At 43.5% G+C, this 26,302-nt stretch overlaps 1 protein-coding gene across 3 annotated transcripts in view; it reads right to left on the reverse strand.

Moving 5' to 3' along the window:
- KIFAP3 (kinesin associated protein 3) overlaps positions 1-26,302 on the reverse strand; it is a 687,730-nt gene that overhangs the window by 352,809 nt on the left and 308,619 nt on the right. For all 3 annotated transcript variants that reach the window (XM_073558012.1, XM_073558011.1, XM_073558010.1), the window contains exons 10-11: positions 21,825-21,987; positions 16,955-17,055 (exon numbers count right to left, since the gene is read on the reverse strand). In XM_073558012.1, coding sequence (XP_073414113.1) covers positions 16,955-17,055; positions 21,825-21,987 — 264 coding nt within the window. The remainder of the gene's footprint in view (positions 1-16,954; positions 17,056-21,824; positions 21,988-26,302) is intronic.

Raw genomic sequence — 26,302 nt, forward strand, 5'->3', positions numbered from 1 at the left:
GCAATCAGACTAGCTCCCTGGAACAACACAATATTAAGGAAACTAGTGTATATACCCTGAAATATTATACTTTTCAAGAAAGGCATCCAGTCCCTTCATAAATTTTATTAGGGAATCTGTTGTGAGTTCATTCTCTGGTTCACCAGTTGTGAGTTCTCCTTCCAGACTCCCTCTGGTGGTAACAGGAGGTAGAGAGGCTGATTTGATCGGTGGAGATCTGCCACCTGAGAATGAGGATGACAATTGGATCTCAGGAGTCTCAGATTGGATTTAAGACAGCCGACGCCCTATTCAGTTGCTGGTGATTCCTTCTGGCTTGTCAGCTCTTGGTTTTCAGCTCTGTTCCAGTCATCTAAAGCTAAGTTTTTCTGCTAATGTTCACACTTGATTTTGTTGGTCTATTCAGTTTTTTGGTGTGGTCAGCCAGCCCCTGCTGGGGGCTGTGCTGAATTTCCACTCTTATTTATCAGTATTTTGCCAATTGGCTTTTTGTCCCTTACTAGTTCGGTCTCTTTTTGCTCTGTCTCAGAATATTTCAGAGTGCTGATATAGTGGGAGAAGTCTAGTGACTTCAAAGTTAATTTTGCTATCATAAGTGTTGGACATGATTTTTGTAGGGTTTTTTGCAGGTTGCAGACAGTGTCTTTCCTTTCCTTTCTAGTTAGTTTGGGCCCCATCGTTTGCTCAGCCTATTTTCCTGCCTGTGTTTGTGCCTTCATCTTGTTTCACCATCAATACATGTGTGGGGGCTGTCTATTCCTTTGGGGTCTGCTCTGGGGCAGTTAGTTTCCCTTTTCTTGCTTTAGGCTTATTTAGTCCTCTGGCCGTGACGAGGCGTCTAGGAACATCGTAGGCACGATCCACGGCTACTGCTAGTTGTGTGGTAAGATCAGGGATCTGCAATCTGCATAGTTACCAACCTCTCTGGTTTTCTGTGACTTAGCTTGTTTTGCTTTTTCCTCCATGGTGACCCATTCATAACAGAATCACCAGCCATACCGCAGATTCTAGGGTACTCAAAAGCAGGAAAAAGTTGTTAAAAAAAAAAATTGTCAGAATTTTTTTTATATTTTTTTTCTCTTTTTTCTCTGGGGCCATAGGAGGATTTTTTTTTTCATTTTCCTAATGGAGATTAAGCAATTGTCTGATCGTGTGGAGCAGTTGGCTGCTGAAGTGCAGGGAATTTCCACCTACCTCATTCAGTACATGCCGCTGAACCTAAGATCCCTACTCCTGATGTGTATTCTGGGGATCGGTCTAAATTTCTGAATTTTAAGAATAATTGTAAATTATTTCTGGCCTTGAAGACTAACTCATCGGGGAGCTCTGTGCAGCAGGTTAAAATTGTCATCTCCTTGCTGCGCGGAGATCCCCAGGATTGGGCTTTTTCTCTGACACCTGAAAATCCTATTCTGACTAATGTGAATGCATTTTTTCAAGCCTTGGGGTTTCTGTATGATGAACCTAATGCTGTTGATCAAGCTGAGAGAACCCTGTTGGCATTAAACCAGGGTCACGATTCTGCAGAGTTATACTGTCAAAAATTCCGAAAGTGGGTGGTCCTTACTACATGGAATGATAGTGCATTGGCAGCTCTCTTTTGGAAGGGTTTATAAGAGACCGTAAAAGATGTTATGGTGGGATTTCCTGTTCCCTCTGGTCTGGATGATTCTATGTCATTAGCCATTCAAGTTGATTGGCGTTTACGTGAATGTAAAACTACACGTGAGGCGTTGCCACCTTTTGAACAAACGTCTGAACCTATGCAATGTGATGGGGTTTTGTCTAGGGCGCAACGTCAGGAGTTTAGAAGGCGTAATAAGCTGTGTTTTTTCTGTGGAGACGCCTCTCATATTATTTCTGTCTGCCCAAAGCCCAAAACGAGAGAAACATTTTGCACACACATTTTCTGTGGGCAGTATACAACCTAAGTTTCTTTTGGCAATTACTCTGATCTGCTCCTTATCCACGTTTTCCACGAAGGCTTTTGTGGATTCAGGAGCAGCGTTGAATCTGATGGATTTTGATTTTGCTAAACGTTGTGATTTTTCCATGACGCCGCTGCGGACGCCTATTCCTTTGAGGGGTATTGATGCTACTCCTTTGGCGGAGAATAAACCTCAGTTTTGGACCCAGGTGACAATGCGAGTTGCCCCAGACCACCAAGAAAATTGTAAATTTTTGGTGCTGCATAATCTGCATGATACTATTGTTCTGGGTTTTCCTTGGTTGCAAACTCATAATCCAGCTTTGGATTGGAAACCTGGGTCTGTGGTGAGTTGGGGTTGTCAGTGTGTTCTTAGGGACGCTCCTGTTTTCTCCACCTCTCCTCAGTCTCATGATATTCCTGATTATCTAGCCGATTTTTCTGATGTATTTAGTGAGAGCAAGTCTGCGTCTTTGCCTCCTCATAGGAGTTATGACTGTGCAATTGAGTTGATGCCTGGGTGTAAATTTCCCAAGGGTCGGGTTTTCAACTTATCAGTACCCGAACATGATGCTATGCGATCCTATATTAAGGAGTCATTGGAGAAGGGTCATATTAGACCATCCTCGTCACCTTTAGGTGCTGGTTTTTTTTTTGTGGCCAAGTAAGATGGTTCATTAAGACTGTGTATTGATTATCGTTCCCTTAACAAGATGACGGTTAAATATCAGTACCCGTTACCTCTGATGTCTGATTTATTCTCCAGAGTTAAGAGTGCCTGCTGGTTTACTAAGCTTAACCTCAGGGAGGCGTATAATCTTATTCGCATCAAGCACAGGGATGAATGGAAGACAGCGTTTAATACTCCGGAGGGACATTTTGAGTAACTGGTGATGCCTTTTGGGCTCACTAATGCCCCTTCTGTCTTCCAGTCCTTTATGAATATTTTCCGTGACCTTGTGGATAAGTTTTTGATCATCTATCTGGATGATATTTTGACCTTTTCTAGTGATTTTGATTCTCATGTGGAACACGTCCGGACTGTGTTCCGGATTTTAAGGGAGAATTCCCTGTCTGTTAAGGGATGGAAATGTCTCTTTGGTGTACAGAGGATTTCATTTTTGGGATTTATCTTATCTCCATCGACTATTGAAATGGACCCGGCCAAGGTACAGGCCATTTATGATTGGGTTCAGCCTACTTCTTTGAAGGCCCTCCAGAAGTTTTTGGGTTTTGCTTATTTCTATCATAAATTTATAGGTCATTTTTCTGGTATTGTCAAACCACTGACTGATCTGACCAAGAAAGGCACTGATGTGCTGAATTGGTCTCCTGAGGCTATCTCAGCATTTCAGGAGCTTAGGCAGAGATTTGCTTCAGCTACAGTTTTACGGCAACCTGATGTCTCACTTCCATTTCAGGTGGAGGTAGATGCTTCTGAGATTGGTGCAGGAGCTGTTTTGTCCCAAAAAGACCCTGTGACTTCTAAGATGAATCCCTGTGCTTTCTTTTCTCGAAAGTTCTCCCCATCTGAACGCAACTATGACGTGGGGAATCGGGAATTGTTGGCCATGAAGTGGGCATTTGAGGAGTGGTGACATTGGTTGGAGGGAGCTAGACATCAAGTTGTGGTCCTCACCGATCACAAGAATTTGATTTATCTGGAGTCGGCCAAACGCTTGAATCCTAGACAGGCTAGATGGGCCTTGTTTTTCACGCGTTTTGATTTTGTGGTCTCTTTTCTTCCGGGCACTAAGAATGTTAAGGCAGACGCCCTTTCTAGGAGTTTCTTTGCCGATTCTCTTAGTGTGACCGAGCCTACTACCATCCTAGGTGAGGGGGTAGTTCTTTCTGCCATTTCGCCCGATTTGAGACACGCGCTGGAGAAATTTCAGGAGGTTAAACTTGAGCGTTGCCCTATGGGAAAATTGTATGTTCCTGACCAGTGGAGAAAGAGAGTGATGTCTGAAATTCATTCCTCCGCATTGGCTGGTCATCCAGGTATTTTTGGTACCAGAGATTTGGTGATTCGGTCATTTTGGTGGCCTGCCTTAACTCGTGATGTCAGGAATTTTGTACAGTCCTGTGGGACTTGTTCTCAATCTAAACCCTGTTCTCGTTCTAGTGGGTGGCTGATGCCCTTGCCGGTGCCCAAGAGGCCATGGACCCATATCTCAATGGATTTTATTTCTGATCTTCCTGTCTCTCAGAGAATGACTTATCTGGGTGATTTGTGATAGATTTTCGAAGATGGTCCATCTTGTACCACTCCCAAAGTTGCCATCTTCCGCTGAGTTGGTGCCCTTGTTTTTACAACAGGTGGTTCGGTTACATGGGATTCCTGAGAATATTGTGTCCGACAGAGTCGTCCAGTTTTTTCCAGATTCTGGAAAGCCTTTTGTTCCAATCTGGGAATTCAGTTATCCTTCTCCTCCGCGTTTCATCCCCAGACCAATGGACAGACTGAGAGAACAAACCAGACCTTGGAGTCTTATTTGAGATTTTTTATATCTGCTGATCAGGATGATTGGGTCTCATTTTTGCACTTGGCCGAATTCGCCCTGAACAATAGAGCTAGTTCTGCCACTTTGATGTCACCCTTTTTCTGTAATTTTGGGTTTCATCCTCGATTCTCTACAGGGCAAGAGGAATCTTCGTCCTGCCCAGGTGTGGACACTGTGGTTAAGAGAATGCAGCAGATATGGGACCAAGTTTTGGATAAGTTGTCACTCTCTCAGGAAAAGGCCCAGCGATTTTCCAACCGGCATAGGACCATTGGACCCCGGTTTAAAGTGGGTGATATGGTTTGGTTGTCATCTAAGAATATTCCTATGAAGGCTGCATCTCCTAAATTTAAGCCAAGATTTATTGGTCCTTATAAGATTTTGGAAATTCTTAATCCTGTTTCGTTTCGATTGGCTCTTCCAGTTACGTTCAAGATCCATAACGTATTTCACAAATCTCTGTTGAAGAGGTTTGTTGAGCCAGTGATTCCTATGGCAGCACCTCCTGACCCTGTGTTGGTTGAAGGCAATGTGGAATATGAGGTAGAGAAAATATTGGATTCTCGTTTGGTTAGACGGAGACTCCAGTATTTGGTCAAATGGAAGGGTTATGGTCAGGAGGATAATTCTTGGGTCTCTGCCTCCGATATTCATGCCAATAGATTGGTTCGTGCTTTTCACCGGGCCCATCCTGATCGGCCTGGTGGTGTGGATGAGGGTTCGGTGACCCCTCCTCAAGGGGGGGGTACTGTTGTGAGTTCATTCTCTGGTTCACCAGTTGTGAGTTCTCCTTCCAGACTCCCTCTGGTGGTAGCAGGAGGTAGAGAGGCTGATTTGATCGGTGGAGATCTGCCACCTGAGAATGAAGATGACGATTGGATCTCAGGAGTCTCAGATTGGATTTAAGACAGCCGACGCCCTATTCAGTTGCTGGTGATTCCTTCTGGCTTGTCAGCTCTTGGTTTCCAGCTATGTTCCAGTCATCTAAAGCTAAGTTTTTCTGCCAATGTTCACACTTGATTTTGTTGGTCTATTCAGTTTTTTGGTGTGGTCAGCCAGCCCCTGCTGGGGGCTGTGCTGAATTTCCACTCTTATTTATCAGTATTTTGCCGATTGGCTTTTGTCCCTTACTAGTTCGGTCTCTTTTTGCTCTGTCTCAGAATATTTCAGAGTGCTGATATAGTGGGAGAAGTCTAGTGACTTCAGGGTTAATGTTGCTATCATAAGTGTTGGACATGATTTTTGTAGGGTTTTTTGCAGGTTGTAGATAGTGTCGTTTGCTCAGCCTATTTTCCTGCCTGTGTTTGTGCCTTCATCTTGTTTCACCATCAATACATGTGTGGGGGCTGTCTATTCCTTTGGGGTCTGCTCTGGGGCAGTTAGTTTTCCCTTTTCTTGCTTTAGCCTTATTTAGTCCTCCGGCCGTGACGAGGCATCTAGGAACATCGTAGGCACGCTCCACGGCTACTGCTAGTTGTGTGGTAAGATCAGGGATCTGCAATCTGCATAGTTACCAACCTCTCTGGCTTTCTGTGACTTAGCTTGTTTTGCTTTTTTCTCCTCGGTGACCCATTCATAACAGGAATCACTCATTACAACATCATATGGCAGAGAGTTCCATAGTCTCAATGCTTTTACAGTAAAGAATCCTCGTCTGTGAGTATGCTTAAACCTTCTTTCCTCCAGACGTAGAGGATGCCCCCTTGTCCCCGTCACAGGTCTAAGAGTAAAAAGATCATTAGAAAGGTCTTTGTACTGTCCCCGCATATATTTATACATTGTAATAAGATCACCCCTAAGCCTCCGATTTTCCAAACTAAATAATCCCAAGTGTAATAACCTGTCTTGGTATTGCAGACCCCCTAGTTCCCTAATAACCTTGGTTGCTCTTCTCTGCACCCGCTCCAGTTCAGCTAGGTCTTTCTTATACACTGGAGACCAGAACTGTACACAGTATTCTAAGTGTGGTCGCACTAGTGACTTATATAGAGGTAAAATTATGTTCTCCTCATGAGCATCTATGCCTCTTTTAATGCATCCCATTATTTTATTTGCCTTTGCAGCAGCTGCCTGACACTGGCCACTAAATGTGAGTTTGTCGTCCACCCATACACCCAGGTCTTTTTCAGTGACAGTTTTGCCCAGTCTTTTACAATTAAGCACATAATTATACATCTTGTTTGTTCTACCCAAGTGCATGACCTTACATTTATCCCCATTAAAGCTCATTTGCCATTTATCAGCCCAAGCTTCTAGTTCACATAAATCCTCCTGTAATATAAAATTGTCCTCCTCTGTCTTGATTACCCTGCAGAGTTTAGTGTCATCTGCAAATATTGAAATTCTACTCTCTATGCCCCTTACAAGGTCATTAATAAATATGTTAAAAAGAAGCGGGCCCAAAACGGACCCCTGTGGTACCCCACTGCTAACCGTGACCCAGTCCGAGTGTGCTCCATTAATAACCACCCTTTGCTTCCTGTCCCTGAGCCAGCTCTTAACCCACCTACAAATATTTTCCCTATCCCCATTGTTCTCATTTTATGTATCAACCTTTTGTGTGGCACCGTATCAAAAGCTTTTGAAAAGTCCATGTACACCACGTCCACTGCATTCCCTTGGTCCAGTCCTGAACTTATTTCTTCATAAAAGCTTATCAGATTAGTCTGACAGGAACAGTCCCTTGTAAACCCATGTTGATATTGTGTCATGAGGTTATTCTTCTCCAGATACTCCAGTATAGTATCTCTTAGAAAACCCTCCAGGATTTTACCCACAGTTGAGGTTAAACTTACTGGCCTATAATTTCCAAGTTCAGTTTTTGTCCTCTTTTTGAATATTGGCACCACATTTGCTATACGCCAGTCCTGTGGTACAGACCCTGTTATTATGGAATCTTTAAAGATTAAAAATAATGGTCTATCTATGACTGTGCTTAATTCCTGCAGTACTCGGGGGTGTATCCCATCCGGGCCCAGGGATTTGTCAATTTTAGTGATTTTTAGACGCCGCCGTACTTTCTGCTGGGTTACGCAGGTGACATTTAATGGAGAATTTTTATCCCTGATCATGTTATCCGTCATGGGATTTTCTTGTGTAAATACTGTTGAAAAAAGTCATTTAGCATATTGGCTTTTTCCTCATCCACCATTTCACCCAGACTATTTTTAAGGGGGCCAACAGTATCATTTTTTAGCTTCTTACTATTTATGTAGTTTAAGAACATTTTGGGATTATTTTTTACTTTCTCTGGCAATGAGTCTCTCTGTCTCAATCTTTGCTGTCTTGATTTGCTTTTTACAGATTTTATTTAATTTTCTGTATTTATTTAATGCATCATCACTACCTACTTGCTTTAATTCTCTAAATGCTTTATTTTTGTCACTTATTGCGCCCCTTACAGCTCTATTTAGCCATAATCTTTTCCTCCTATTTCTAGCATGTTTATTAACATACGGTATATATTGTGCACAGGTCCTATTCAGGATGCTAATAAATGTCTCCCATTTTCTTTGTGTATTTTTATGTCTCAGGATATCGTCCCAGTTAATTGCACCAAGATCATCTCTCATCCGTTGGAAATTTGCTTTCCTGAAGTTTAGTGTCTTTGTAACCCCTATACTACACATCTTATTAAAGGATACATGAAAACTTATTAATTTGTGATCACTATTACCCAAGTGACCCCAACCCTTACATTTGATATGCGGTCTGGCCTGTTGGTTAATATAAGGTCTAGCAGTGCCCCCCCTCTTGTTGGGTCCTGAACCAGTTGTGAAAGGTAATTGTCTCTCATAGTTGTCAAAAACCTATTACCTTTGCTGGAACTGCAGGTTTCGGTTCCCCAATGTATTTCAGGGTAGTTGAAGTCCCCCATAATAATGACTTCTCCTTGAGTCGCCGCTTCATCTATTTGCTTTATGAGGATACTAACTGAAGAGCCCGGCGCTGCCCGGGCATAGTAACTAACTGTGGTTAGTTATAGCAAATTATAATTATCCTCCATCCCATAGTCCCGTGCCCATATACCCATCATACATATCCTCCATCCCAAAGTCGAGTGCCCATATACCCATCACACATCCTACATCCCATAGTCTCATGCCCATATACCCATCATACATATTCGCCATCCCATAGTCGAGTGCCCATATACCCATCACACATCCTTCATCTCAGAGTCCCATGCCCATATACCCATCATACATATCCTCCATCCCATAGTCCCGTGCCCATATACCCATCATACATATCCGCCATCCCATAGTCCCGTGCCCATATACCCATCATACATATCCTCCATCCCATAGTCCCGTGCCCATATACCCGTCATACATATCCTCCATCCCATAGTCCAGTGCCCATATACCCATCACACATCATCCATCCCATGGTCAACCATTATGACATCATAATGAGCGGCAGGGCTTGCAACCTATGATGACATCAGCGTCGCCATGGCAACCATTATGACATCATAATGAGGGGCGGGGCTTGATACACACACACTTTTTCCCCATTATGTAGATAGCGGCAAAATTGTTTGGTGAATTGGAACGCGCGGGGTTAAAATTTCCCTCACCACATAGCTTAGGACACTCTCGGGGTCCAGACGTGTGACTGTGCCAAATTTTGTGGCTGTAGCTGCGACGGTGCGGATGCCAATCCCGGACATACACACATACACACACTTGAGCTTTATATATTAGATTCTCTGTTGCTTCCATTATTTTTGGAGACTTATAACAAACCCCTATCAGTAATTTATTTTTTTTCCCCCCTCCCCTTATCTCCACCCACAGGGACTCTACATCTTCATTAGATTCATATATTTTATCACGCAGGATGGGTTTTAAGGATGATTTTACATATAAACACACGCCTCCCCCTCGCTTATTTGTTCGGTCATTTCTGAACAGACTATAGCCCTGTAAATTAACCGCCCAGTCATGGCTCTCGTCCAGCCATGTCTCAGATATCCCCACCATGTCATAATTATGTTCCAACAACATTAACTCCAATTCCTCCATTTTATTGGTGAGGCTTCTGGCATTAGTATACATGCACTTCATGTATCTCTCTGTACCTCTATTCTTTCTTAAATCATTAACTGTTCTAACCCCACCCCCCATGCCACCCCCACCCCCAATTTCATTATTTGCGCCCAGGTCTCTATCTGCACTGTCTTCCCCTCCTATAAAAGGAATACCCTCCCCCCGTCCCTAGTTTAAACACTCCTCCAACCTTCTAGCCATTTTCTCCCCCAGCACAGCTGCACAATCCCCATTGAGGTGCAGCCCGTCCCTAGCGTAGAACCTGTAGCCAACTGAGAAGTCGGCCCAGTTCTGCAGGAACCCAAACCACTCCTTCCTACACCAATTACTGAGCCATTTATTAACCTCCCTAATCTCCCGTTGCCTCTCTGGCGTGGCACGTGGTACAGGAAGTATTTTCGAAAATACCACCTTGGAGGTCCTTGCTTTAAGCTTACAGCCTAATTCCCTGAAATCATCTTTAAGGACCTTCCACCTACCTCTAACTTTGTCATTTGTGCCAATGTGCACCATGACCGCTGGATCCTCACCAGCCCCTTCCAGTAATCTGTCAACCCGATCAGCGATGTGTCGGACTCGAGCGCCAGGTAGGCAGCACACCGTTCGACGATCCCTGTCTTTGTGACAGATTGCCCTATCTGTTCCCCTAATAATTGAGTCTCCCACTACCAGAACCTGTCTGGCCTGCCCTGCTCTCCTATTTCCCTCCTTACTGGAGCAGGCACTCCTCCGGCTTTCAGAGGACATGCCTTGCTGCAGCAGTGCTACTCCTGCACTAACACTCCCCTCATCTGCCAACTTAGCAAACTTATTGGGGTGTGCCATATCAGGACTAGCCTCCCTGGTGCTCTTCCCTCTACCCCACCTTCTAACTGTCACCCAGCTAGCTGCTTCATTGTCCTGCATCTCCAACCTAGCATCCCCCCCTCATCTATCCCATTGAGCGTCTGCTCAGTGAGCAGAAGACTTCTTTCCATAATGTCTATGGATCTCAGTGTTGCCAGCTGCACATTTAGATCCAGTATCTGGGCTTCCAAATGCACAACGTGCTCACATCTCGTACAGCAGTATGCACCCTCGACCGGCTGTTCAAGGATTTCATACATGCGGCAAGACGTGCACTGGATGGCATTGGCAATAGTGGAGCACATCTTAATGGGGATTGCACCAGACAAAAAGATAAGTAAAAATAAATAAAAAGTATTAATAAAATATAACAGAAATTCAGTAATACCTCCCTTGGAAACTCCCTGAATCCAAAGTCACTGAATCACAAGTCACACACTTACCACAGTTCGCTCTTACGCTCAGGTCACACTCAGCTCGTTCACACTCGCTCAGGCAGAAGATTTAAAAGATTTTTTTTTTTTCCCCTTTTACCAGCACACCACTCTGCTGCTCAATGCACTTCTAAAAGGAGTTGAGCCCCAACCAGTTGTACCTTAAAAACCCTTAATTATGAACTCCCACCCTTAATTAACCCCTTGTGAATATAGTTACCCATCAAGATTTAAATGCAATATAGGAAACCCTGAAAAACACAGATAGTAAAATAAGAGATTAACCCTGTAGAAAGAAAAAATAGGTTAAACCAGCCCCCAAGCCCCCCAAAATTTGAACAGGTAGAAAGCACTCAGCAACCTACAATTCAGCAACTCGCACAGGTATTTGTTACAGGTTTTCCAAATACCTCTTCACTGAATCACAAGTCACACACTTACCACAGTTCACACTTACGCTCAGGTCACACTCGCTCAGGCAGAAGATTTACAGTAAAAGATTATTTTTCCCTTTTACCAACACACCACTCTGCTGCTCAATGCACTTCCAAAAGGAGTCGGTCCCTTTGAAGTCTTGAAACAAATTAATGCAGTCTTGTATAAATTGAAATTGCCTGCTTCATTACGTGTGCCTACCTCTTTCCATGTTTCCCTCCTTAAACCTGTAGTCTTGACCTCCTTCTTTAAGGACCTGGGTACCACTTCTGATCCCGTCAGTGTGGAGGATTTTTTGAGGTAAAAGATATCTTGGCCACAAAGAGAGTACTTCTTGGTGGATTGAAAGGGCTTCGGTCCTGAGGAGAGGTCTTGGGAGCCCAAAGAGAACACCCAGGCTCCTCTCCTATTGGAGAGATTTTACACAGGCTTGAAAAAGTGGGGGCATAAGCAGGGGGATACTGTAAGGCTGGGTTCACACGTAGTGGAATTCCCGCGGAAGTTACCGCGAGAATTTCGGAATTCCATTCCGCGGGAAAATCGCATTTTAAATTCCCACGATTTTCCTGCGGCAAAACTAGCGATTTGCAAACTTAATTAGCTTGCAGAATGCTAGCATTTTCCAAGTGATCTGTAGCTTCGCTTGGAGAACTGATTGACAGGTTGGTCACACTCATCAAACATAGTGTTTGACGAGTGTGATCAACTTTTTACTATTGAGGCTGCCTATGCAGCATCAGTAAAGAGATCTAATGTTAAAAATAAAAAATCGGGTTATATTCACCTTCCGATGTCCCTCTCAGCGTCCCCAGGCCTCTGCGATGCTCCGGCAGGTCCCGTTCCCAGTGATGCATTGCGGCAATGACCTTTGATGATGTTGCGGTCTCGCGAGATCGCTACAGTATCGCAAAACACGACGTCCGCAAAGGTCATCGCAATGCATCACTGGGAACGGGACCTGCCGCGTGTATCGCTGAAGCCTGGGGATGCTGCGCGGGACATCGGAAGGTGAATATAACCCGATTTTTTTATTTTAATTCTATTTTTTACAGGGATATGGTACCCACAGCTCGGAGGACAGTCTCCTCTCCTTCGGACCGTGGGTACCATCCGCAAATGTTCTGCTTACTTTTCGCATGGTGGGCACAGCCACATGCAGAAAGTAAGCAGAACAATGCATTCCTATGTGGGCAGAATCGCCGCGATTCCGCAAAATAATGATTATGCTGCGTATTTTTTTTTTACGATGCAATTCCGCCGCTGGAAAATCTGCAGCATTAGCACAACGTTGCGGAATCCCATAGGATTGCATGGGATGCTGTTTTTTCGCGTTTTCGCTGCAAAATCGCGCAGTTAAAACCAACGCGAAAGAAACGCAATGTGTGAACGCAGCCTAACACCTGTGCCCGCACCTCCGCTGGGCCCCTGTCGGGACCTCGCTCTCAGTCTGCTTCCTGTCTTGGCTCTCTCCCTTGATCCTGCTTCCTAGCGCGCCCAGCACATCCCCGGGTATGAGGCTTAGGTCACGTGCGCTCCCGGACTCTTAAAGAGACAGCGTGCATTTTTCAAAAATGTTGTTAGCAAATAGTACTCGTGTGTGTTATTTCTGTCCCCTCTGCCAAAGAGAGAGCGCCAGGGCAACAAGTATTTCCTGTTGCTAGCTCAGGTTTAGTGTTCTGATGTGCCTGTGACCTGTTGTGCTTTTCCAATGTCCAGCCAGTATCCTGCTAATACTGTCTGTCATACTAGACTATTTGTGGCTTGCTATTTCACACCCGGGACGATACCAGTGCTGCCTGTGCAAGTTCCATCCTCTTCAGCCGTCCGTCACTCTGTTACCCACGACAATGTCAGCACTGCCTGAGCCAGCTCCCTCCCATCCAGCCACTTCTCATCTGTCAAGTTCTACGCTACCTGTTATCCCTGTCTGTGCACCTGTTCCGCTGGGCCAGCTTCCACGTGTCCGGGGTTTAACTGGAGGTAGCACCTGTGTCCCCTGAACACACAATCTGATCCTGTTCGAGATGTCGGGTGTCTGGGACTCGCATAGTTACGCCCCCTTCGGAGGCCCCCCCGGTCCGTGGTCCTGTGGCTCCACAGAAATAGAAATAAATGAATGTGCACTTCACCATCTGTGAATCCGCTTCTATTCGTTACAATGTATATATGCCATACACTTTTTGCTTGCACCTATTTTAAGACATTATAATGACATTATATAGGAGTGTCTTCTCAAGTACCATTTGGAATATACCCACAGATTCTTGATCTTATTTAGGGCCATATACATATAGTTTCTTTTAGACCCTTGCAGTATATTTTTGTGGGTTCAGTATCATTGCTTCTATTATGTATATATCAGCTTTGTGGTTATCTTGATTTTAATTGTTTTTATGTTAGTGGTTGTATTTTGTGCTCAATAAAATGTGTACAATTTTATACAGGGGTGCTTATCGTTGTGTATTGCTCTTTTTTTTTGGTTGTACGTAAGTTTTTGTTTTCTGATTTAGCACCAATTTCATTATTAGCTGTGCATCCTTTGTATGTTTTGCAATCGCTCTAATAAATTACATATTCTATTAGATCATTTGGACAGCCAGGTAAGTATTTTTCGCTAGGACGGCAGCAAGTAGTGACAATGGCCAATGTTCTAATGGAAACTAGGGTCCCTGCATTGAGGTGGGCTTACGTTGACATGCATCCCCAACCTAAACATTTCTGTAGATCAGAACCATTCATGACAACAGTATTCCCTGATGGCAGTGGCCTCTTACAGCAGGAGATTGCACCCTACCACATTGCAAAAACTGTTCAGGGATGGTTTGAAGAATATGACAAAGTTATTGATGTTGACTTGGACCCTAAATTTCTCAGATCTCATTCTGATCTGTACAATGTGCCTGAAAACAGGACTGATCTATGGAGGCACCACCTTTCAACTTACAGGACTTAAAAAATCTGCTGCAAACATTTTTGTGTCAAATGCCAACTTTCAGAGGTCACCATACTTTGCAATTCTAAATAGATAATTAAATGTATTTCTGATGGGACCTATAGCTGCTTAGAAAATTCATGTCTAAGCTTATATAATCCAGATATCAAATTGAGAAGCCTTGGAACACTGGACTTGGTGCGCTGGAACCGTAAAATGACTAATTTAATATTAGGTTAGAAATCTTTCAGATTATCAGGTTATAAGCAATGAACGATGTAGAACAGAGCATTCAGTACACATCTGTGTAAAAGCACCATTAAACATCTTGCTAATCGGCAGTCGTTTAATAATGCAAGTTGTGTAGTGGAAATGCAGCTTTACTCATCCCGTGCAGGATCCAATAGGCCTTCTTACTTTGCAGACCCAGAGGCTAATGGTAGACCTCAGGCATAGCCTGTGATCAGGGCCGCTATCAGGGCATCATTGCCCTTACTGGCATATGGGGCCTGGACAAGGGCACCCTTTCTTCTGCTCACAGGTCCTCATCGGCATGATTCTGCCAATTCAGTAACTGAACCCGAGTCCTCGGATGCACATTCAGTCAAAATCTATATTGCTGGGCGGGAAGGCTTATCTGCACCGCAATAGTTAACAGACTCTAGCCAATCACAGGCCAGCAGCTGACTTTAGAGCGAACATCACAGGCGTATGACGACACTACCATACACCAGTGTCTCCAGGCCTCAGATGAATCAGGGACAGGATGCCGCTGGACAGTGGCCAGGTAATGAAAATGTACTATTTTTTTTTTTTTGTAAAGCTGCACTATGGGGGCAGTATTGAGAAATATGGGGGCAGAGTGGAGAGACATGTAGGCCAGGAATGGGAAAACATATGGGGCCAGCGAGGAATGGGAGAGCATATGAGGCCAGCCAGGAATTGGAGAACATATGGGGCCAGCCAGGAATGGGAGAAAATATGGCGCCAGCCATAAATGGTAGAACATATGGGGCCAGCTAGGAATGGGAGAACATATGGGGCCAGCCAGGAATAGGAGAACATATGGGGTCAGCCAGCCAGGAATGGCAGAACATATGGGGCCAGTGAGCCAGCATTGCGAAAACATATGGGGCCAGCCAGGAATGAAACACGTGTGGACCAGAATGGAGTACATATGGTAGCAGGATGTGGATCATTATTACTATAGGGGCTAATATTACTGCTGTAATGTATTTTACTTTTGAGGATACTTTTTTCAGTGGGGGGGGACGTCCTGTTACTGTGCAGGGCGACAATGTTGCTTTTTTTCTTCATCTGGCATAGTGTGGAAGTTGAGGAAAAATTGGAGGATGTGCTCTAGCTAACTGTTATTTTCTGCAGAGACAAGTCTTGGCTAGAAGAAATGATGGCAATCTGTGCTGGATGAAAAAAAGTGAAGATGAAAGACGTCAAATAGAGATGTCACTGGTGAATCAGTGTGTTACCTGTACACTGACACTATATACTGTATACTATATACAGAGTTCCTGTGTATAATGTCACCGGTGATCACTGTATTAGTTGTACACTGACAATATGCACTGTTTGCTATATACAGAGCTCCTGTGTATAATGGCACTTTTGCTATTATTAGTATTTTTTTTATTAATGATCAGTATTAAAATCCAAGATCACCTCCAATTGGAGTACAGATCAACACCAGAGCATTTCAAATGGTAAAATATAATTACTTTTATTAATACAAATATCAAAACATTAAAAGACATACAAGTTTCCAAGATCAGTGCAAAAAGAGAGGGACCTGCAACTCCCATTATATGTATTTTTTTGCTGCATGGTATAGAACCTCATAGCTAATAAGCAATCAGTTGATGTATGCTCCTGGAAAGCTATACTATAAATGTCTGCTGTTTACTCAAACATGCAGAGTATAATGACTACACAGCACAAGCTCATCGGCTCAGATAAACCAAAGTTATATAATAACATCCATGGTATACCTATGTAAACTAGTTAGCATTAAAGCTACTGAGGCCATTACCTGAATCCTGGCATTACCTGAATCTTATTTTTGTAGCTTGTCTTTGGAACCATACTACTATTAATGTTCCTCTGATTTTGATCTTGGATATTTTAAAATATTACATAATTAATCTTCACACAAACCTAATTGTTAAACTTATAAAAGGCGAACACAAATTAGGCAAAACATTGGCAGCAAAGGTCTGGTAAAATATGTTGTATAGTGTAAGCGGGGGTTTACTTTACCAATACCGATCAATATTGTATATAGACAGTGTTCTATGGCTAATGTTTGGTAATAATATTACCTGGCCATATTTAGACATTAAAGAGGATTGTAATCCGCTCATATCTGGATAATAGGAGGCGTTTCAAATACAACCTTATTTTATGGGCACGGTTGCACAGACACTATCACTTTAGGCACCTTAATTTGCATTATACAGTTTTTAATTTAAGATTAAAAGCTAAGTTTTAATATAATTTTACAATTATCTCCATACCAATTTGCTATATACAATAAAATATGTTGTACCACCACTTTACTACAGTGCAAATGATTAGTAGATGAGCACAGAAGACAGCGAGTACTGACCCCATCGATATAACATTATCCAACCTATGAACAGGTAATGAGCATTAAGTGACAATAACCTTCATGTCTGGAAATATACCTTGGCTTAGTAATATTCAACAACTTGAAGTCCATTTTCTGGCAAATACAATTCATTAGCCCTGTGAATAAGTGCCAAGACCTGGTTACATATCAGCACCTGCTGATACTATCACAAGTTTACCTGGGGTATGCAGTCCGTATATGCAAACATGGATTTACATCGATCGTCCATACTTATATGATAAAGAATGCACATCACAATTTGCTTGTAGTTTTCATTTTCTGAAATGTAAAAGGAAATTGGTGCTTGAGAAAAAAACCTAAAATATACATATAACATCAACCTGTTAGAATGACAAGTGAAGTGATAACTTCTGTGAATCGTATTCTGGTAATTCGGACTGACAAATGTTCTCTTTCCTTGAATGTTATCATGGTAGTTAGAAAACCCATCTTTGATGGTAACATTAAAGTTGTAATATTTGCTTCACTAGTTTTGAAGACAGGACTCATAAAAGGGCTATCGGAAGCACATGGTCAGCACAGGCTCTAGCAAGGAACTAATTGGGCAAGCACAACGAGGAGGCAGAAATGTTACCGTCTAGTAACTGCAAGCAATGTCTTGAAGCCTTCAGTTCAGTTTCCCAGCGGGACATATGCTTCTCATTTGATCTTTTGTCCTGTAAGACCTCTGCATATTTCTATACTGATCAGATACTGAACTACAAATGCTGGATAGCGCACAGAAAAAACATAAGATATTGATGTCCACATTATTATGACATCCCATAAAACAAGTTCAAATATGCAGTCCATTCACACCGCTGCCATTTACTAGGCAATTGTTTTTTTTAAGGATTATGAGGCTGCCAAAAAGATAAAATGGTGGAATTGAAGCAAATATGCCATTCTACGTTTTCCTCCATCAGGCAGCTCGCTGATAGGCTGTATCCCACCCTAGGTTGTATCCCACCCAACAACTGATGGAATAGTCTAGAATTCATACAAATAAATCTGTTCCAATACTTTGCCTACTCTTAATAGCCACTCTGTACACAGTAACCACATGCATTTTGCGTTGGAGCTCTGCCTCCAGTTTCTACCCCTGCTCTACATAGAATCTTCTCAGTAGTAATGGTCATCTCCTCTCAGTAATGTGACAGTGTCTGCACTGAATAGATTTAACCATCAATGGAGAATACTGCAACTGAACAATCTAGGAGGAGAAAGAAGCAGATTGTCACAAGCACACATCAGTTATTGACCCTTGATGGATATGTACAACAGGTGGATCACACGTACAGCTTCTATACTAGTACCCCAACTGATATATATAGCCAAGCTCCTGCTGTATCACTTATGATCAGCAAACAACCTGACGAGCACCTCCATATAGTGTGAACAAGTGCAATGACTGCATGGCATACAAAAAAGGGGACACAGCAGAACTCTGTAAGGACCAAGATATATGCAAACACGAGATCTAAACTACATTGTTGCTGAATAAAGTGTAATATTTACAAAAAAAAAAAGGTTCTTAGCATATAAATTGGTCAATTCGTGTGTGCCCATCAACCACGACAAGGTGACACTTCTGATGGGTCCTATCATCCTAAACATGCCTCTTTTGGGCTATAAATTGTAGGCTTATAGACCAAGAGAGGCATGTTTAGGATGATAAGACCATCAGAGAAGTGTCACATTGCCGTCACTAGTGAGGAGTTTGAGAGGGTTAGTTAGTGCTCCATCTGTCAGCCCTCCGGCACCCCTGCATCATGATCTGCCACACTATCCTTGTTGGATCTGATTGACTGTAATGTGTAATACATTGCACTACGACAGCAGAGCAGTGTGTTATCCATTCAATCATATGGCTGTATGTTACTGTCCCCTTAAAAGACTAAGCAGTATAAAAAATAATAATTTTAAAGTGAACCTGTCAGGTCAGATATAGGGTTAATCTGTAGGTTAATAGCATTATAAAGGTGCCTGGCTGGAGAACTGAAAGTGCGGTATCTGGCAGAAAATTAATGTTATGCTATTATCCTGCAGAATAAATCTGCAGGTTAATAGTGCAATGAAGGTGCCCGGCTGAAGAAGTGAAAGTGTGGCACCTGGGAAAAAATGAACTTTATTCCTCCCAGGAGCTTCCAGTCATACAGGTCTGTCAGTGGGCTACAGTCACCGCTCACAGCACTGTATGTGGCAGCTATAAGCATGCCCCGACACCTTGACTGACAGCCAGCTCTGCAGTGCATCAGTGCAGAGCCGGCTCCAACTGTCAGTCAAAGTGCCAGGACATGCTTATACTCGCAGCTCACAGTATAGTATAGTGAGCGGTGACTGAAGAAGCGCTGACACACCTATATGACTGGAAGCTCCCGGGAGGAATAAAGTTAATTTTTTTCTCAGGTGCCACACTTTCTCTTCTGCTGACGGGCACCTTCATTACACTATTAATCTGCAGATTTATCCTGCAGGATAATAGCATAACATTAATTTTCTGCCAGATACCGCACTTTCAGTTCTCCGGTATCTGCAGATTTACCCGGTATCTGCAGGATAATAGCGTAATATTATATAGAATATATTTTAAATAACAGAAAATGACCCCTAAAAAGAGGCAACAACAGAGGGATATTAAAAATTGTATTTTATTGAAAAAATCATTAAAAAATAGATAAAAAAAGAATTGCCCTGAATATACATAAACCAGGGACATAACGCCATGGAGTACTAACAATGCAAAAAAGCGGTTTACAAAACAGCATGTCGATCAATGAATATAATCATATGCCACTAAAAATTGATATACACCAAGGACATATAACACATAAAGGTCTGCACTATACAAGTGAGGTTATGTAAACAAATACCCCTAACACTGAATAAAGTGCTCAAGTGCTTATAATGTAACCATCGCAAAGCCTAACCTAAAGCTAGTTAACCTGCTTATGGAGACTATATAGTCATACCACAGTTAAATATAATTAACACATAGGCTACTGGGAGCAATAACGCAGTCCATAAGTGAAGCACACGTGGTGTAACCAATTACAAAAAATCGCATAAGTGTAAGGGCAAAGAAAGGGGCAGGGGCAGCAGGGACGCCAGGACTCCCCCTTGCTAACTACAGGTATATGCCTTTCTTTGCCTTTACACTTATGTGATTTTTTGTAATTTGTTACACCACGTGTGCTTCAAAAATCCGCAGGACCAAAATCTACGTGTGCACATAGCCTAACTGAGAAAAAATGAGAAAAAGGAACCGGTCTTAGGAGCGCAGGAAAGAGACTCAGACAAGAGATGGGTTTAAACCACAACGCGTTTTGATGGAGGATCCGTCTTCATCAGGTTGAAACGCGTTGTGGTTTAAACCCATCTCTTGTCTGAGTCTCTTTCCTGCGCTCCTAAGACAGTTTCCTTTTTCTTATTGCTCCTATCCTCCATTGGAGGTTTTCGGCTGGAGCTGCGGTGGAGACCTGACATCTTTGTCTGCCCCTGGGTTGCTTCCTAAGCGCTCCTCTATGACCGCTTATCACTGACTCTTCTTAACTGAGAAAAAATGGCATTCTCACTTTATGCCGTCTGCTGCACTTAAATTACTGAAAGACACTTTGGGGTTAAAATAGTCACTAGACATGCCTAATAAATGCCTTGATGGGTATAGCTCCAAATTCTGGGGGGTTTCCTCTGTACACCTCTGGGGCTTTGGAAATACATTGTGAAGACAGAAAACCATTCCAGTAAAATTTGCTGTGCACAAATCAAAAGCCTCGCCTTCCCTTCTGAGCCCCAACAGTAGTTTAGCACCACATATATGGGGATTGATGTATTTGGGAGAAATTGTGCAATAAAATTAAGTGTTTTTCTCGTATACAGTGTATTTTCTTGGAAGAATAAAAGAAAACTAAGATTTACTATTTTTAAAAATATCTAACTTCCAATTTCACTGACCAGTTCCATAAAGAAGTTATAAGACACCTGTGTGGTCGGGATCCGAACCACACCTTTATCTGAATTGGTCACTTTTAGAGCTATTGCAAATGAAACACAGTGCCTGCAAACTATTCCTGAAAAATCTGTGCTCCAAAAGGTAAACAGTGCTCCTTCCCTTCGGAGACGTGCCCATGTGTAAGTTATTGCTGTACTTAGAAAAATCAACCCACAATTTCTTACATTATTCCTTGTGAAAATGTAAAACGTAGGTCTAACGCTACTTTCAAATTTGTGTTATGAGGCGCAGCGCAGGGCTGCTGCTAAGCTCCGCCCCGACCACGCCTCCTCCAGTCAGCTCCTCCTATGGGCGCATGACGCTGCATGCGATCGGCGTTGGGTACACTGGCCGTGCGCTGGTCTGCTTTTGCCGGTGCATGCGCCCTTTTGGCGCTGCACCGAGCGTACAAAAATGCAACACGTTGAGCTTGACGTACGTCGGCGCAGCGCCAAAAGGGCGCATGCGCAGGCAAAAGGAGACCAGCGCACAGCCAGTGTACCCAATGCTAAATATAGGGTACGCCGGTAGCATGCAGCGTCATGCGCTCATAGGAGGAGCTGACAGGAGCCGCGGCCGGGGCGGAGCTTAGCGGCGGTCCTGCGCCTCATAATGCAAGACTGAAAGTAGCCTAAAACGACACATTAGAGGGAAAAAAAAGAATTTTAAATGTTTTCATTCCACTTTGCATTAATTCTTGTGAAGAATCTGAAAGGATAAGCTTCCGAAATACAATTTGGAACACTCTAAGCAGTTTGCTTTATAAACTGGGGTGTTTCTAATATATAGGCTCCTCACGGTCATATGGTAAATGACTTGGCCCCTAAAAAAAGGACATGACTTGCTGCCTAACATCTCCTACCCCTTAACTACCGTGAAGACAAAAGCAATGAACGCCGTTCCTGATACAGGTCTGCTGATTAACGTTTACTGCCGACCGGTGAACATTGTAGGATACTATAAGCTCTAAATGTCCAGACATACAGTAAGAACATGACAAGAGGCGGTGTCAAACACAAGCAAGAAGACAACATGAGATTAGTCAGTAAAACGGTACCTAGAAGTACTGTAAGCTTGGGCAGAAGTCCAACCTGCACCATCTTGTTTCTCAGGCTGGTGTCAAAGGAGAGGTTTAGAAGGAGCCGCAGAGTTATATTCAGCAAATCTTCATGCTCACAAGGCACCATTTTACATAATTTTTCTATAATATCCATTTCCGCCTAAAAAAGTTATTACAAAGCTAAATATCAAGACATCACTGCACCAGATACAAAAACATTATTATTTATTATGAAATAAAAGTGATCAAAACTAACTATCTGAAACATTTTAAAAACAAAAACTAACGATAAAACTGCAGGAGAGCGCAAATCGGGTCTTATCCAGTGGACATATGAAGCATACACTTAAATTCTACTACCCTGATTCAAGCTTTTGGTAAAGCATGTACATATCGACAAGATAGCAGCTGCAGCAGACCCACGTGTCAGCTAGTGACCGTATCAAAGATAAATTAAAAGGAGTTCTGTGGATATAATCCACGCTGCCTAAAAATGCAGGTCCAGACGTGTTAAAAAATTAAAGATAGTTGTTTAATCAACGCGTTTCAGAGTCCAAATGACGACTTCTTCAGGAAATTACCACATACATCAATGTGGTGTATGTGATAATTTCCTAAAACTTTACTTTAACACATCTGGACCTACATTTTTTCAGCAGCGTGTATTATGGCCACAGAACTCCTTTTAATTTAAAAACAAAAACTGCAATATGTCTGTATGTCATGGTGTGTGTAGTTAGTCCTAGTCCTCACCAAAAAGCACAGGTAAATTGTGTTGTGCAAAGGGGTTAAACAATCAGGCCAATAAGACTATTTCCCATAATGAGTTGCATCTGGAGACTTTCAGTACTCCTGTACCACTCAACTCATTTTGGTTTCTTGCAGGTTTTATTTATTTATTTTTAGTCTTTAGCCCTCATTCAGACATCCATGTACAGACTCTGATCCCCAGAATGGATGGAGGTCTACCAACTTTAATGCAACAGATGTCTGAATAGTGTGATTTTTATACATGCTTGTTTCTGCAGTGGTTTTTGGCTCTTTTTGATATGTCAAGTTTAATTAAAAAAAACAAAATCAACTACAGTATTTTTCGGATTATAAGACGCAAGAAGGGCCCCAGATTTAGACAGCAGAAAGCAGGAAAAACATTTTTTCCTAGTAATTAAAACTTGTAAAGTGAAGGGTTGGTTATCACTGCAATAGGGTAGACTAAGAAGTAATAAATATGCAGTTAATGCCTCTCAGCACAATGTGCTTATTCATATATATCTTTATAGCAGATATTAATGTATACTCTGTAGCACTCATATATACACAACACTGCTATATGGACAGTGCACGCACACTGAGCTCTGCTAGATGCACACTCAGCTCTGCTAAAGAACATTTCCATACACACTTCTCTGCTATATACAGTCAGGAAAATAAGTATTTGATACACAGATGATTTCACACCTACAAACAATGGAGAGGTCTGTAATTTTTATTGTAGTGTGAGGCTGTAACTGGTGTCACATGTAGGGGTCGCTCTGTGTTCCCCTCAGGATGCGCACAGAGGTGTATTAAGGCCATGGGAGTGCATTGCAGTCACAGGCGTAGCTGTGATTGCAATGCAGAGTAAAAGCGAGTACAGGTCTTGGACAAGCTATTTGTCTAGGGCAGATTTAAGGAAAACCTGCTGGGCTTTTATTTTTGAATTGGACTACAGGCTGGTAGTCGTGCAGTCCATTTCCTCTTCCCCAGCAATAAAGGATTTGGGTGTGTCAGGGTCAGTTTGGTCTTTGCAAGCGTGCAGAGAAGGCTCTGCAGAGCCCCATCTGTGTGAGGCAACACAGGCAAGTGGAGCTGAAAGGCCTGGCACCCACAGCAACCGGTCTCGGAGGTAGACTGTCCTGTGCCCGGCTGTGATCCAGAGGTGGACTGTCTTGTGTCTGGCTGTAAACCGGAGGTGGACTGGCATGTTTATTGACTACAATCCTGAGGATATGCTTCCCGGCTGCGATCCGGAGGATATCGTATGCCATGTTTATGAGAGTTTTGAACATTAAAAGAGACTTTGCTTTGAACTTTGCTGAGTCATTGTCTCATCACTGCTCAGTGCGGATACCGCTGCACTACAGTAGGTACACCAACTGTGAGAGACAGAATCTAAAATTAAAAACAGAAAATCACATTGTATGATTTTTGCATAATTAATTTGCATTTTATTGCATGAAATAAATGTTTGATGCAATAAAAAAAGAGAACTTAATATTTGGTACAGAAACCTTTGCTTGCAATTACAGAGGTTAGACGTTTCCTGTATTTCTTTACCAAGTTTGCACACACTGCATCAAGGATTTTGGCCCACTCTTCCATAAAGATCTTCTCCAGATCTGACTGTGGAGACCTGTGTGATGTAACCAGTGCCTTCTCCCTTCCCTCCAATCCCGTAATAAAACACAGACAATCCTAGGTGGGTTGAACAGGTTGGTTACAGTTTATTAATTACATAATCAGAGAAAGGCAATTACACTTAGTAACGGGCGGCTCATGCCGAGATCCTGTTCACTATTGACAGGCGAGTTGGCCCAATGAGCGGTTACGAACCTTTGCCCTCCTCTGCTTCTTCCGCTGTGACTTAGTAAAGGTAACAATGGTCAGCTAAATATACACATATATACACTTTTTTTTTTTTAATAATATAATTTACAAATTTAACATCTATCCGCCAGTTAGTATGGCCATTCACATCCATTAACACTTATAAGGGAGGGAGGGTGAGACAATAGCACAATAGTTTCCAGGTGTCCGCCGGGAGGGAAAGAGGAAGTTAATGGCACGGACACCTGGCTTTAACCCCTGTAGGTGTGACCGTTGGACCCTTCCCCTGTAAGAACCATTGGCTGGCAGGGGCATCCCAATTAGTGCATCACCAAGGGGTTTGGTGTGAGGGGGGTACTGGGCACTGGCAGTAATTTATTGTTGTTTGTTAGATGGGCTCCACAGTCAGAGACGCGCTGCTTATGCAGTTCTGCGCCTGCCAGACTGTGGAGACCTGTGTGTCGTAACCAGTGCCCCCCCCTCGCTCCAATCCCGTAATGAAACACAGACATTCCGGGGGGTTCCAAGATGGCCACCGACGGGGAAGGACACGCGTGAGGGAGCTCTGTCTAGCCAAGACCCCATCCAGCTCATCCAGCCCCATCCAGCCACTTCCAACCCCTCCATACAACCAGGTTGCCCTGTTTATCATCCCCCCTGTGGCCGGACCTCACCTGGGACGTATTTTGCTGGCTTTACCCGCTCGCTGACTGCCTCGTGGACCCGCGGCCAGGGCTGCCTTCCCTGCTGGGCCTTCCTTGTGTATAAGATCCTGCCTGGAGCTGGGAGACACACCTGACACCACCGTAAGGCTGCTTCCTCTCCTGGCTGACTGCACGGGATCCCCAAGTAACAGACCCGTAATTCATCCAGCGGCCGGTGCCTCCCTGTTCCACGGCGGAGGAGGTGAGAGCAGTATCGCGGTGTAGTGCGGAGAGCCGCCGCCATCTTCCTCATCTCCTCCGGCATCTCTTCACCTCTCCTCACTGTCTGCATGAGACACCAGGGAGGCAGACCTGTGATTCAAAGTGCAGCTGGTGCTTTCCTGACCCACAGCGGGAGAGGTGAGAGCAGCGTTGCTGAGTGGTGCTGAGCGCCGCCGCCATCTTCCTCCTGCACCTCCTCACCTCCTCTCTCCTCCAGCATCTCTCCACACCTACGGGCCTGGCCTGTGAGAGGAGACGGACGCACTTATTCACAATAATCCAGACCACCCCCATTGAGTGGCTGGACGTGTGACCGGGGCCCAGAGCTGTGGTGCTACAGGCCGACTAAAGCACATTTACTGAACTGCGGAGGGGCCTAATTTACATACAAATTGGCTGCGGGGAATTGTGTGAAAGAGGGAGAATTACATCAACGGTGGGGGCATCCAATTGACACAGTGAGTCACTCTGTTTAATGAGAGTTTTTGTGCTGCACTCTTCACCCCCTCCCCCCCTCTACCTTGCTGTTAGCAAGCCATTGCTCTCGGATCCCGCCAGCCCCCTCAGCCAAGGCTTATACTCTGTCAAAAAGAGAACTCGCCTCCCTTCTCCAAGACCATATTGCACTGCTGATATGGATGCCTAGACCGCCATCTAGCGACGGCCAAGGGGGAATGCATATTTAATACATACATTTTTTCTTTTTGTGTGGAAAACCTATAGGTCTCTGTGTGCAACAATGGGGAAAACCAGAGTCAAAACACAACGTACCACATCCAAATCCTTGAAATCTATTACACAAGCAGATGTGGACAAATTTTTGAAAAAACAAACTGCCCCACCGGACCCCACCAGAGCCCCAGGACATGCACACCATGATTCAGAGGAAGACTTGGATTCTGATCTTGAAAGCGACACCGATGCAGGTGGTGACTCGAGAGACAACCTGGTCACACGCTCCTT

This window comes from Dendrobates tinctorius, unplaced genomic scaffold, assembly GCF_039654945.1.
Source record: "Dendrobates tinctorius isolate UK_male_01 unplaced genomic scaffold, ASM3965494v1 ptg000012l, whole genome shotgun sequence".
NCBI classification, from domain to species: Eukaryota; Metazoa; Chordata; class Amphibia; order Anura; family Dendrobatidae; genus Dendrobates; species Dendrobates tinctorius.